Source organism: Lagenorhynchus albirostris, chromosome 11, assembly GCF_949774975.1.
Source record: "Lagenorhynchus albirostris chromosome 11, mLagAlb1.1, whole genome shotgun sequence".
In the NCBI taxonomy this organism is placed as follows: domain Eukaryota; kingdom Metazoa; phylum Chordata; class Mammalia; order Artiodactyla; family Delphinidae; genus Lagenorhynchus; species Lagenorhynchus albirostris.
Genome location: NC_083105.1, coordinates 26,896,347 through 26,911,637, shown reverse-complemented (window position 1 = coordinate 26,911,637; position 15,291 = coordinate 26,896,347). Strand labels below are relative to the sequence as shown.

Genomic DNA, 15,291 nt, shown 5'->3' with positions numbered 1-15,291 from the left:
CTATTCCCTGTATGCTCCTTCATATTTATTTATCTGCTCCCCTAGTATTGAGCTCTTGTATTGCTTCCAGCTCTTTTCTTCCCAGTGTTACTTGGTATAAACAACCTCATACATGACCCCTCATGGGGTCTGATCTGAATGAGAATTCTTCTGGGATATATAAACCCCAAAACAGGATTGCTGGGTTATAAGGTATATATGTTTGCTAACACAAGTGATTTAGCTATGTACAAACAGCCTTCTGCATGTCCCTTATCGATCTTTTTCAGAATTTTTCTTGGGTACATGCACCTAGGAACAATAAAACTGTATTCAGTTTTATTCACGCTGCCCACTTGCTTGTAGAATGGCTGCTCAGTCTTCATTCCCACCAGCAGTGAATAAAGTTTCCTACATGGCCACATCCCAGCCAAAACTTGGTATTGTCTAGATTTCTGTGCACATAAAGTAATTTATCATTGTTGTTTCAATTGTTGTTTCTTAAATTTCTGCATTTGAGCATCTCTTTATATGCTTGCTTTTGCATTTCCTCTAATTTGAATTGCCTGGTCATTCCTTTGTCCTTTTTCCTTTGGAGATTCTTACCTTTTTTCCTGTTGGTTTCAGGAGTACCTTATAAATGCAGAAATTTTTCCCTCCTTGGCTTTAGACATTAACAAATATCTTTTCCCATTCTCTGTCAACTTGAATCATAGTCTCCTTTGACGTAAAAAATTCATCTTTGGGGGAGTCATTTAAAAAGTCACTTCTGGGGTGGGGGAGGGATAAATTAGGAAGTTGGGATTAACATATACACACTAGTATATATAAAATAGATAACCAACAAGGACCTACTGTATAGCACAGAGGACTGTACTCAATATTTTGTAATAACCTATAAGGGAAAAGAATCTGAAAAAGTATATATGTTACACACATATATAAAACTGAATCACTGTGCTGTATACCTGAAACTAACATGACATTGTAAATCAACTATACTTCAATTTTAAAAAATTAAGTAAACTTTTTTCTTAAACTCGAAAAAAAAAGGTCCCTTCCCACCACAGGTCATAAAGATAATCCAGTGTTATCTTCCATTAAGTTTATAGTTTTGCCTTTTATGTTTGGGCCTTTATCCACATGGAATCTGTCACTGTTTATGGTGTGATGTAAAAGTCCAGTTTCTTTTTAAATATTTATAATTAGCTAGCTTTCCCCAATTTGGAGAAAGCCTTTCCCTACCCCATTATGAAATTTTAATTGTCATTACAAGAATTATCATCTTTATGTAATAATAATGTCTTCCCATCCAGCACATGAATGATCATTTATTCAGATCTTGCTTTATGTCTTTTTTTTTTTTTTTTTTTTTGCTTTATGTCTTTTAATGAAGGCTTAAAATTTTCCGCATGGAGGTCTTATGTGATCTTTGTTAATTTAATTTCTAGATCCTTTATAGTTTTCATTGCTTATTTTATTTTATTTTATTTTATCTTGTATTTGATTATTGCCAGAATATAGAAATGCTGTTTTGTTGATTTTTGTTTTGAGTTGATCTTGTATCTGGCAATTTTGTTCAACTCTCTTGTTTGTTCTAATGGATTGTTTATTGATCCTGGCCTTTTTCTACATATTAAATCATACTCTGAAAATGCTTCCCTTCAAATGTTAATACAAAATTTCTTTTTCTTTTTTTACAGCATTGGTCAGGACTTCCACTACTGTATTCAATAGTAATGGTGCTAGTGGGCATAACTTGTCTTGTTCCCATTCTTAAAGGGGATACATTTTAAAGTTCTTCATTAAGTCAAATGCTTATTGAAGGCTTTTATAATTTTATCAAGTTTTAAAAGTTGCCCATATTCCTAGTTTTTAAAGAAGAAAATTTTAATGGTAAATAGGTATCAAATTTCATCAAATCCTTTTTTTTTCATGTATTAATATACTGCCTTTTCTCTTTAGGCTAGTGATATGTTGAATTAATTGATAATTTTTATGATGTTGAAATTATTGTAATCGTTTGATAAATTCTACTTGTTCACAATGTATTATTTTAAATACATTTTTAAAAACTCAAATAGTTAATATTTAGGATTTTTACATCTAAAATTATAACTGAAATGAGCCTGTGATTTTTCTTTTCTGTATTCTCCTTGTTGTTTGGAATATAAAGTACAGGAGCTTAATAAAATGGGCTAGTTTTTGTTCCTTTTCTATTTTCTGGAACAACTTACGTAAGTTAGGAAATGAAAAGTTCTATGAATATTTGATAGAACTAACCTATAAGACCACAGGGGCCCAGGGCTCTTTAGCAGGGGAGGGCTTTGATTACCACTTCGGTATATTTAATACATTGGTTTATTGAAGTTTTCTATTTTGTCCTGCACCAACTTTGGCATTTTATATATTCCCAGTGATATATCACTTCATCTACATTTTAAAAATTTATTAGTTCACTTGTGAGTGTTTACAGATTATTGCTCAGCACATTTTCGCTCCTCCCACCCTGTGAGATTTAATTACCTGTCCTGTTGGTCTTGGGCTTGGCCACATGTCTTGCTTTGGTCCATGGAACATTAGTAGACTTGACCTGAGCAGAGGCCTTACATGTCCTCGGGGAAGAGGTTAGCCTTTTCTCCTGAAAAGTGGCTGCACCAGAAGGGGACAGTCTCTTAGCTCAACTTTTTTTTTCTGGTCCAACAAACCTGAAGCACACGGCACTTCCGTCAGTGAGTTAGGGAGAGTGGTGTATCTCACCACCTCTCCAAAGGAATGTGTATGGTTTTGCAAAGTGCTACCCCATGTCCACTGAGTCTCTTTATAAAGCACTCATATGTGCTTACCAAATCTGCAGTTATATTTCAAAACAGCTGAAGTTTAAAACGGAGTTCTACAGTTAAAATGCTTGCTGTTACTCTAGACATCTGACCATGGCTTTATCTGACTTTCCTAGCAGCTGTTTACATGTCTGCTGTGCCGCTCCTTTACTCCATGGCCTTCAGTCTTTGAACCGTACTTTTGAACTTTGTATAGGTCCTCTTCTCGGGTCACCATTAAGGTGGCCACATATCGTAGGATGCAGGGTACAAAGCAGAGGTCAACCAGACAGGTCACTGGGCCTGTGAACTTTCCTTCACTCGGAGAACCTAAAGGTTGGAAAGGAAGGGCACAGAAGTCGAAGACTTGGTCTCTGCACATAAGGAGCTTGGGAGACAGCAATGTCATATAAGGAACAGAAAAGTTATGTGTGAGTCTTTTAGATTTGAGCCCAGAGCAGCTACTGATAAGTATGAGTGTGGGAGGAAGAGTTGGTTAGAGAGGAGGGGTCAGTATGCTGTTTTCATCCATGTCATGACCACAGAGACGGAGGGTAGAGGGGTGGGTGGCTAAGTGGGGAGATGGGGGGTGGGGACTGGGGGTGTTGATCCCTTCAAATGGATTTTTGGCTTCATCATGGTAGATGGCTTTATCAGAGAATGTTGTTTCTTTTGAAACAGGTGAGTTTTAACTTCACTGAGAATGGAATTAAAGGATTGCATGAAAGAGATAGGATCTGTATAAGGGAGAGCATTTTGTCAGTATAAAAGGAGTAACCCCCTGCTTAGGGTTTTTTATAAAATAGCCATTCTTCTGTCCCAGTATCTGGTGGTTCTTAACCAGGGGTAGTACTGCTTTGCCCCAGGGTATGTGGACATGTGTGCTAAGGCTGGCGTAGGGGATGTTACTAGCACTTAGTAGGTGCAGGCCAGGGATGCTCCAGACCTTGCTGTGCAGTGGAGACAGCACTGCACAATGGATTGTCCTGCCTGAGATGCCAATAGCGCACTTGTTGAGAAACACCGGACTTCCCAAGCTTCAGTCATTTCTGTTCTACTTGTACAATTCTTGCCTTATCTTTTAACACCTGTACCACTAATCGAATGCTTTTATTTAAGTTTACTTTTTATTTTAAAACTTACTTTTCTCTTTTGTTTACTTTTTGGTCATTCTATATCTGCTTTTTTATTTACTTAATCCTTGCAGTCATGGGTTTGAAATGCTATTTATACTTTTCTAATCGTGTTAAAATAGATCCATGACTACTCTAATACAGAATGTTCCCCTCTGTACCCCTGGCATCACTTTGCCCACCACCAGTGGTGTGCACATCAAGCTTTGAGGAACAGTGGCCAGGCGGTCACAGTGGATTGATTTATAGCTCGACCTGATTTGATGTAGTATGTCCTTGGGAGTTGACACCACCGCCTCAGGACTCTCATTTTTAATTAACCTCATGTTCAGCAGAATTCATGAGCTGGAAGGCTCATGAGGATACTTTTCCAGATAGAGGTCAGACGACACAAACAGCTATTATTGTCTCTGTGTGTGTAAGATCTCCTTGGAAGGGCTTGATTTGTTCTTGGCTGGGTCGCGCTTATGTGCCAATTATCTTTGCTCAAGCCTGTGTCCGTAGATTGCTGGCCACCTCCCAGTTATATGGCAGTATTCACAAGGGATATGTGACCCTGAGAGTGTAGAGGAAGGAGAGCAAATACCGTCCTCACTTCCACATCATTGGCTCAAAGCATATGTTGCATTAATAGTTGGCCAGGAGTCAGAATGATGACAGAGTGTAGCAGAATCACAGATGCTCCCGCCCCAACACCCAATGAACTGACCCAAAAAGCAGTTCACAACAAAAACATTCGCCAGCAACCACCCAACAGACAAGAAAACCAATCACAGCTTTGTGCTGTGCACTTTGACCAGTGGCAGGTAATGAAGGAAACCGTCCATGCTGACCCCTCAGGAGCAATGCCGGGAAAGGGAGGTGAGGGGACAGCATCCTGAGGATTCCCACTAACACAGATCAGTATGGGAAGAAGCTGCCTGAGAAGGTGAATGGGTGGCCTCGGTGAAGGTCAGGCAACAGCCTCAGCAGAGGCAGGAAGGCAACTCGGAGCAAGCCATCTCCCCAGTTACGGGAAAGAGATCACAGGAGTGAGTGCACCCTGGCAGAGCGGGCTCTGTTGTAAGACATTTAACTGGCTTCCAAAAGAGAGGGCAGCGCATAGGACCCCCGGCAAGGGCTGGCCTTGTGAGTCCTACTTCTCCTTCATGCCAGAGCACTGCATAGAAAGCCAAGCTAACCTCAGAGTGTAGCTCAGAGGGAGAAAGGCAACGGGACCCCTATGGAGTGAGCAGAGTGTCAAGGATGCATCAGCTTACTGTACAAGACCAAACAGAAGTTCTGGACAGAGATACTCATGTTAAGTATCAGCAAGATGAAACTAAATGTCATGAAAACTCTGCGAAAATGCTACAGCAGGGGAATGAAATATAGGAACACGGCTTGCAGAAAATAAACATGCAACCAATCTGGTCTGGGAGAAAACCCAGAGTCCAAAGAAACTCAACCTCACAACTATTTCATGCTGTAGAAGAGCTCAGTATCAATCCAGTAGAAATAAAAACTCAATGTTATGATTAAACAACAAGATTCTTTTTTTATTTTTAATTATAAAATATAACATAAAACTTGCTATCTTTTTCCATTTTTAAGTGTACATTCATGTTGTTGTGCAACTAACCTCCAGAACTCTTTTAATCTTGCAAAACTGAAACTCTGTCCCTATTAAACAGCAACTCCTCATTACACCTCCCCAAGCCCCTGGCAACCATCAATCTCTCTGTCCCACTGAATTTGACTATTCTAAGTACCTCATATGAATGGAATCATGGAGTATTTGTCCCTTTCGTGACTGGTTTATTTCACTGAGGATAATGTCCTTAAGAATCATCCATTATGTAGCATGAGTCAGAATTTTTTTCCTTGTTTGGGTCGAATAATATTCTAATGTATAACATACCACATTTTGTTTATCCATTCATACCTCAATAGACACTTGAGTTGCTTCTACTTTTGGCTGTTGTGAGCAATGCTGCTATGAACATGGATGTACAAATATCTCTTCAAGTAACTGCTTTCAGTTCTTTTGGGTAATATAATCCAGAAGTAGAATTGCTGGATCATAATTCAATTTTTAATTATTTGAAGAACTGCCATACTGTTTTCCATAGCAGCTGCACCATTTTACATTCCCACCAACGGTGCATAGGAATTGCAATTTCTCCACATTCTTACCAATACTTATTTTGTTTTGTTTTGTTTTTTGAGTAGTCATCCTCATGGGTGGCAGTAGAAAGGGATTTTTAAAAGATAGATTGAAGAGCCAAGAAAAATTAAGAACAAAAATATGATATAAGATTTGAACCAGGAAGAAAAAAATACAGAATAGCCTTAACTGTCAGTCAAATGAATGGCATGGGGGAAAGGCATGAGATAATCACAGGAAAGGAGTTAAAACAGTAAGAGAGAAAATGATAGCCATGGAGGATAGGCAGAGCCCTCCAGTATAAGGAATAGAAATAAAGAATGCAAAGATATAACACAGGGAGATTTTTCTGAAAGGGAGGAAGAACTAAATCTTTGGTGAGAAGGCCATGCCACATACATGGAAAGGCTGATGAAGAGTGACCAAGATAAACCCTGGTCTAAAGCTTCAGTACTGTAAACTCCAGAGAGAAAAAGCAAATAATACAAAAAGGGGGATGTTCAAGTCAGTATCAGAATTCTCCATACCAGCATCCTCTACCATAAAATATGAGCAAGTTCTACACATGTAAGAGGAATAAAAATATTTAAATAATATAAAATTATATTCATAATTCAGAATATAATAATATGACATTATTTTTATAAATATTGTTATTGTTCAGCAGTGAAGGCAGTAAGCAGACAGTCTTGATCTGAAAGAACTCAAGAAGTATAGTAACCATGAACATTTCTTGAAGAAAACCACCTGATGAAGAGATTCACCCAGATGACTCAAATCAAAATAACAGACTCAAAAGCCATGGTTAAAAAACAGTAACAACAACAAAAAACACTGGTGAGCATTCAAACCATTAAAAATATAGTTTTAAGACTAAACAGCTGGGAGAAGATTATTGTTACAGAAGCATGTAAATGTTATGCATCCAACAGAAGAAAAATTATATAAGCAAAAGAATCTAGACGTATGAGGAAAAAGAGAGGAAATATAAAGTGTTCATTATAAAGCATCAGTGTGAAGACATGTAGTTTACCTCTTAAATTTTCATTAATTTTTTTCTCAGCATTAAATATTTTGTGTGTATGTGTTTTTGTTTGTTTTTTTGTTTTGTTTTTTTAAGCATTTAATTGCAGGTCAGAAAGCCATTTAGGTTCACTTTGGCTGCTTTTTCTTCTGTTATATTCAAGCAAAATTAAGTTACTCTTATTAGAAAAAAAACTTGTTATATTCTCCTTCTCACAGTATACACACTTAAAGAGATGTCCCGAATGATGTTCACAAACTGTCAGTAAGATGGTAGGATAGTGGATAATTTGTTTTCTTCTTTGTACTTTTTTGTGTTGTTTGAATTTTTTAAGATGAGCCCATATTTTTATAAAAGCTGTAAAAATGTCAGTGTTAATATAAAATAGTTTGGTCAGTAGTATCATTATTCTAATTTGCTTCTTAGTCATTTAAAAAAAAGCAGTCTTGACAGACACCAGAGAGAGTCCTTGATGATATTTTTGCAACTCATGCCGAAGGTATTGGCAACTGCCTAGAGACCAAAGGCACATGCTATGGAAAACATCAGCTATTCTAACAGGATGCTTTTTGCCTTCTCATTGAATTCATAAATCAAAACAGTGAGCTGGAGAGTGTGAAGTGGGATTGACCTGAATTTCTGTGATGCTGGTGACAGAAAGTGTAGTATAATGTGCTATTGTACTGAAGTCTGAGGTTCCAGTCCTGGCCTAACCCATCACCGGCATCATCATTTTGGGTGTTTGGAGTCCATCTCAACCTCTGCTCTTTGCTACAGTGACTGTCTCTTCCTTGAACCTGCCATGTCCCCCTGCCTCGGGGTCTTTTCATGCGCAGTTCTCACGGCACAGGGCACACCTCCTTTCCTTTCCCTTCGCTGGGTTCCTTCTTACTCATGCTCGGGACTTAGCTTTAACCTCCTTCCTCTGGAAGGCCTTCTGTGTAACCAGTGGCACTTCTCAGCACATCTGTAGTCACTCGCTCAGTGTCAGACTTCCTCAGCAGACTGGCCTCGGGGAGATAGGGCTCCAGTTTAGGAAGTGCAAGGTCAGGTTCTCTCATTGCCCCTACACAGCACGTACTTCCTCTCCTTCTCTGGGCTCAGCCAGGATGGTTACTCTCCTCCTGTGACTTGTGCTGGGACAGTGAACTCTGCTCACCTCTCTTCCTGCTCCCTCATGGCCTCTAGGTTTTCTTTTTCTCAGGGGGCCTCTTAGCACCTGCTTCTGTTAGAAGCTGTCACTTTTTTTGGTGGTGTCCAAGTTTGTTAGGAAAGAGTGGCTGTTCTGTTCAGTCCTTTACCCTATAGCACTAGCCATTCCTGTAGGAGAGAGTGTCACTCCTCCACCCACAGGCCAGTGCCAGAGGGAGGTGGACCCTGCAGGCATCCTTAGATTCTCCCAGAAGCCTCGGCTTGACCTCTCTAGTAAAAGAGATGGCAGTGAAAAAAGCATGTTACAAAGCAGTACCTGCAATGTAATCCTAAATGTATGTTTTATGTATAAAAGACTGAAAAGAAATAGATCAGTGACCCAAGATGTGATCTACCCTGGAGAATTTTCTGTGTGCACTTGAGAAGAAAGTGTATTCTGCTGTTTTTGGATGGAATGTCCTATAAACATCAATTAAATCCATCTGGTCTAATGTGTCATTTAAAGCTTGTGTTTCCTTATTTATTTTCTGTTTGGATGGTCTGTCCGTTGGTGTAAGTGGGGTGTTAAAGTTGCCTACTATTACTGTGTTACTGTCAATTACCCCTTTTATGGCTGCAAACAGATGGAGAGTTATACCATGTTCTTGGATTGGAAGAACCAATATTGTGAAAACGACTGTACTACACAAAACAATCTACAGATTCAATGCAATCCCTATCAAATTACCAATGGTGTTTTTCACAGAACTAGAACAAAAAATTTTACAATTTGTATGGAAACACAAAAGACCCCAAACAGCCAAAGCAATCTTGAGAAAGAAAAATGGAGCTGGAGGAATCAGGCTCTCTGACTTCAGACTATATTACAAAGCTACAGTAATCAAGACAGTATGGTACTGGCACAGAAACAGAAATATAGATCAATGGAACAGGATAGAAAGCCCAGAGATAAACCCATGCACATATGGTCACCTTATCTTTGACAAAGGAGGCAAGAATATACAATGGAGAAAAGACAGCCTCTTGAATAGTGGAGATGGGAAAACTGGAAAGCTACCTGTATAAGAATGAAATTAGAACACTCCCTAACACCATACACAAAAATAAACTGAAAATGGATCAAAGACCTAAATTAAGGCCAGACACTATAAAACTCTTAGAGGAAAACATAGGCAGAATACTCTATGACATAAATCGTAGCAAGATCCTTTTTGACCCACCTCCTAGAGTAATGGAAATAAAATAAAAAATAAACAAATGGGACCTAATGAAACTTCAAAGCTTTTGCACAGCAAAGGAAACCATAAACAAGACCAAAAGACAACCCTCAGAATGGCAGAAAATATTTGCAAACAAAGCAACTGACAAAGGATTAATCTCCAAAATATACAAGCACCTCATGCAGCACAATATCAAAAAAACAAAAACCCAATCCAAAAATGGGCAGAAGACCTTAACAGACATTTCTCCAAAGCAGACTTACAGATTGCCAACAAACACATGAAAAGATGCTCAACATCACTAATCATTAGAGAAATGCACATCAAAACCACAATGAGGTATCACCTCACACCAGTCAGAATGGTCATCATCAAAAAATCTACAAATAATGAATGCTGGAGAGGGCGTGGAGAAAAGGGAACCCTTCTGCACTGTTGGTGGGAATGTAAATTGATATAGCCACTATGGAGAACAGTATGGAGGTTCCTTAAAAAACTAAAAATAGAATTACCATATGACCCAGCAATCCCACTACTGGGCATGTACCCTGTGAAACCCATAATTCAAAAAGAGTCAGGTACCACAATGTTCATTGCAGCTCTATTTACAATAGCCAGGACATGGAAGCAACCTAAGTGTCCATTGACAGATGAATGTTTAAAGAAGATGTGGCACATATATACAATGGAATACTATTCAACCATAAAAAGAAACAAAACTGAGTTATTTGTAGTGAGGTGTATGGACCTAGAGTCTGTTATACAGAGTAAAGTAAGACAGAAAGAGAAAAACCAATACTGTATGCTAACACACATGTATGGAATCTAAAAAAATGATACTGATGAACCTAGTGGCAGGACAGGAATACAGATGCAGATGTAGAGAACAGACTTGAGGACACAGGGCGGGAATGGTAAGCTGGGACGAAGTGAGAGTGGCAATGACATATATACACTACCAAATGTAAAATAGATAGCTAGTGGGAAGCAGCCGCATAGCACAGGGAGATCAGCTCGGTGCTGTGTGACGACCTAGAGGGGTGAGATAGGGAGGGTGGGAGGGAGACACAAGAGGGAGGAGATATGGGGATATATGTATACATATAGCTGATTCACTTTGTTATACAGCAGAAAATAACACACCATTGTGAATCAACTATATTCCAATAAAGATATTAAAAAAAGGAAATAAATCAAATTATTATGAATGGGTTTCTCTGATGGAATTTCAAGTTATTTTTATTTTCTTGTTTTCAAATTTTCTGTCGTAAACATTTCCAAAGATGCTGGGTGGTACTTCTTAAGCCCCTATGTGCGGCTCTGTACTGAGTAGCCGCCATGAAGACTAGGAGAAGTTGGCCCCTGCCATTTGGAAGTGTGTGTCATTCTGCCACGTTTTTAATTTCTGCCCCTGTCTGATGTGTTTGCTCGCTCTCTTCACCCTCGTGTCTTTCTCCTCCCCAGATGACCGGTTGGCTGGAATCCCCCCCCACATCCTCCACAGCTCCCCTTCCGACCAGCAGATCAACCAGCTGGCCCAGAGGCTGGGCCCCGAGTGGGAGCCCGTGGTGCTGTCTCTGGGGCTGTCCCAGACTGACATCTACCGCTGTAAGGCCAACCATCCCCACAATGTTCAGTCCCAGATGGTGGAGGCCTTGGTTCGCTGGAGGCAGCGCTTCGGGAAGCAGGCCACCTTCCAGAGCCTGCTCAGGGGTCTCCAGGCCGTGGACGTGGACCCCTCGGTGCTCCAGCACATGTTGGGATGATGGCGCCCCGTCAGCACCTGGGGAGTCCATCCCCTAGTCTCGTGTGCCGGATCCTGACTCTCACCCAGTGCAGGTAGATTTGGGGGGACTGGTTGGTTTGTTTTAGTGATTTCTTAGATGAAAGCAGATAATGGGATTTCCACTTGACATTACTTGAAAGGCGGGATGACTCAGTTGGTCTCCCACGGTGATTTGACAATTCATTGTTTCTCATTGCTCGGAGATTACATTATTTGAATTGTGCAGGTTTTAATTGTGTGGTTGCCATTTAATAGACTGGTAGATCCTAGTGGCTCCAAAAAATACAGGTTATGAAGCAGAAACTAACACACCATTGTAAAGCAATTCTACTCCAATAAAGATGTATAAAAAAGAAATACAGGTGTTCTATATATAAAACATCCACTTTTATGTTGCCTGGGAACTGAACTGTGGACTTAGCTATCAATCATGATGTTAATAATAAAAATTGAATCACTGTATATAATGTGGCCCTCTCATGAGAAAGTATTGCTTGTGTTTTTTTTCTTTCATTCTTGTGTTGCATAGATTAAGGGTGTAAAACTACAGTAGTCCTTTCTTTGGAACAGAATAGTAACAGCGAAATGGTTACTTTCTCTAGTCAAGATAAATCGCTCAGGCAGGGTGTCTGCATTAAATTTAAGACACTGAAGCTCCCTGCAAAAACCAGTTCAAGTACCAGCATGCATACCTGAGCCCTTTATCTTTAAAAGATTTGCTTAAGAAAATCCCGCGCCCTTTATTTAAAGGACTGGGGGTGGGGGGGCAGTGTGGTCTTTCCGTTGAAGCCTTGATGATTGAAGTGTTGTGCTCCTAAGGACTGTGATTTAGTTTTCTGACTTTTTACTAATAACACATGGTATTTGTCAAATGCTTTACTGTTTTCAGGGCTTTTCACACATGTGATCTCATATGGACCTCACAAAAAGCCTATGAAGTAGTTAGGTAAGAGAGGTGAGCCCCGTCCTGTATCAAGATGAAGCGATTTGCCTGGGCCGGATGAGTGAGCGTGTGTCTTTGCAGCACTGGTCCTGTGTGCCCTTTCCAGCTGCTCCATCCTGCTCCATCCTCTCTCTCACATGCTCTGGAAGAAGCTTGCTGCCCTCCTCCTGCTAGCAGCATCTCCTCAGACAAGTTACTACACTTCTCTAAGCCTCAGTTTCCTCATTTGTAGAGTGAGGCAATGATTGTCCCCACCTCCAAGATTTTTGTGATGATTAAAGGAATAACATCTGCCACAGGCTCATCTAGTGCCTGGCCCATCACCAGCTCTTGGGAAATGGTAGCTGTTAATTCGCTGCTGTGGCTGAACACGGATGCAGTTCCCAGACCAAGTTGAACAGTGGCTAAAGCTGAGGGTACTGTAGGAGGAAGTGCTATTACCACGTTTCTTGCTAAGCTTTAAAATGTGATATGGCTTTATTAATGCTACAGTGGGTCCAATCAGGAGAGACACAGGTGAACATTCCCAATCTGTGATCCATCCTTCTGAATAATTAGAGAATCTATTTTCTAATACTAACTTAACTCAGAATTTTTCAAAGGGAAAAAAATTCTGAGGGCAAGCATATACAGTGCTGAGGTTGGACAGAAAGTGGTGCTCAAAATGGTGACAGTCGTGAGTTACTTACATCCTTTCAGATGTCTAGTAACCATATTCCCTTTCCTAAAAAGAATCGGTTATTTTACGGTTCAACAAACAGTTCAGAAGGACGGTCCACTGGCCTTATCAGCTCTAATTTTCCATTTTGTAGTCCAGCCATTAATTCATTATCTTGTGAAATCCTCACACTTTTGGCCCCATCACTGCACCCCGTGACAGACTGTTCTTCCACGGCATCTTCAATAACTGCTTGTCATTTTGAACCTTGGACTTGTTAGGTCGCTATTCGTCCCCCTGGGTTTGCTAACAGAGAGGAGCTTTTGTTTTCACCACATGTATGGATGAGCGAGTATAACTGGGCTCGGCTGCATCTGACTAGATGGCATTTTAGGAGTGGGTCTGATGACTACCCAGGGCATTCCTGCCATTTGTAGGGCATCTGTTATGCACAGGTCCCTTTGTGCTCTGCCAGCAGTGAAGGACAATTTGTGAAGAACTTGCCATGATGGGCTGATGGGGTTATTAGGGAGCTCTGACTTGTTGCCCTCAATGAGCAGGGCATCTCCACCATCAACTAGCAGCTGCAGCTCTTTGGGCCTGCTCATGCCCTTGCAGAAGATTTGCAGAATGCAAGAACCGAACATCAAATCACTGCCTAATTTCTACCTCTTACTGAGAAGAGTGATACTACATGGCATCTGCCTACCTCCCAAGAGAATCCAATAGGTGATTGCCTGCAAGGAGTCCATGTGTTTTTGCACGGAAGAAGGTTCTACAATCCCAGAGACTGCCTACTCCCAATAAAATTCTTAATGAGTACAATGAGGTGGTAGAGCATTTGTAGGTGCTGACAAAAAAAAATGATTAAAAAGTCTAACTCCACTTTTGTTTGGGGTGTGTGTGTGTGTGTGTGTGTGTGTGTGTGTGCGCGTGTGTGCGCACACATGCACGTGCGTGAGTATGCCCCGTAACTTTTTAAAAACTGTAACTTCTATGAAATTTTCTCAGTACAAAAATAGTACATCTTTTTTATAGCAGTGAAAAAATACCAATGAGCAAGAAAAAAAAAAAAAGAATTGCTCCCACTCCCATCTTCCGAAGATAACTACTTTTACAGCCCAGTTTTGGTCTGTGTCCTCCAGTTCCTTTCCCATGCCTGCATATTCTCTCTATAATAAAAACAGGATTGTATCGTACATGCTGTTTTACAGTTGGCTTCTTTTATTTAACATATAACTGTCTTTCCATGTCATTAAAGATTTTTCTATACCTTTCAACATCCTCTGTGATTTTCAACATCCTCTGTGTTCGGAGCACACTTTAAAATCCTATAATTTTTAGCAGCATATTTGAAGAAATTAAAAGAGACTAGCTATTAAGTATAACAATGTCTTTTTGCTGTCAAAACATCCAGCATAATCCCACTGTTTGCTTTGTCCCCCTTTAGAGCCCTGTTGTTACTTGAGTAGAGCTATTGACTGTCCCCACTGTGCATTCTTACATCCTCAAAAAGCAAAGTTGAACACATTCCCATAAATGTTTGGGGCTTTATTCTAAGTTTTTAATCTCTTTCTTACAGCAAGATGCCTTCTCCACTGTGGCATGTGATCCACTCAGCGCAGTGTTCTCTTCCTACAAGTATGTGTTCTGGGGGACAGTAATATTGTGCGTCGATCCGAATTTGGTGGGACGCCATATTTGATCTGCGTGCAGCCGCTGGTCTACACCATCATTTTTAGTAGTGGCATACTTTCCAGTATATGCACGTACCATGACTTGCAGATCACTTTCCTCTTATGTTCGATGGCTCTTTAAATGGTTTTTCCTTTGTCACTATTACAAACAGTAATGCAAGGAAAGTCCTTGTTAAATATTTACATTCCACCAGAGGTTACAAAGGCAACTGAGGCAGTAGAATGGGTCTGTCTTCATCCCTTTCTCTGAGGAATTCCTCAGAAGTGATAGTTTTAGAAAGAGACTTCCCTCATTCAGTTATTCAGCAGGCACTTATCAGGAAGCTCCCGTGAGCCAGTTACTCTGCTAAGTGGTGAGGCAAAAAGATGACCGATACACCACAGTCCCGGTCCTCCAGAAACTCACTGTTCGGCCAGTGAGACCGACATGGATCTCTAATCACAATATGAGATGATGAGGTCCATGCCTGAGTAGTGAGTCTGTGGGAACACAGGGGAGAAAGGATTCACTCTGCCTTGCTTCAGAGGTAAGAGGCATGGAGAATACTCATATAAGGCTCATCTCTTGGGCAAGTTACTCTACCTTTCTGTGCCTGTTTCTTCATATGTAATGTGGGCAATAACAGTACTGTGCTTACAGTCAGGCTCCCGCAAAATTAAAGCTTAGAACAGTGCATGGCACAGCAAAAATGTTTTGCTAAATCATTGAGTTGAATTATTTCAGCTATCAGGGT

General features: G+C 40.3%; 1 protein-coding gene across 1 annotated transcript in view; it reads left to right on the top strand.

Moving 5' to 3' along the window:
• CRADD (CASP2 and RIPK1 domain containing adaptor with death domain) overlaps positions 1–14,140 on the top strand; it is a 197,990-nt gene extending 183,850 nt beyond the window's left edge. Inside the window, exon 4 of the mRNA XM_060164828.1 lies at positions 10,938–14,140. Coding sequence (XP_060020811.1) covers positions 10,938–11,239 — 302 coding nt within the window. The 3' untranslated portion in view covers positions 11,240–14,140. The remainder of the gene's footprint in view (positions 1–10,937) is intronic.
• Positions 14,141–15,291: the final 1,151 nt, after the last annotated feature.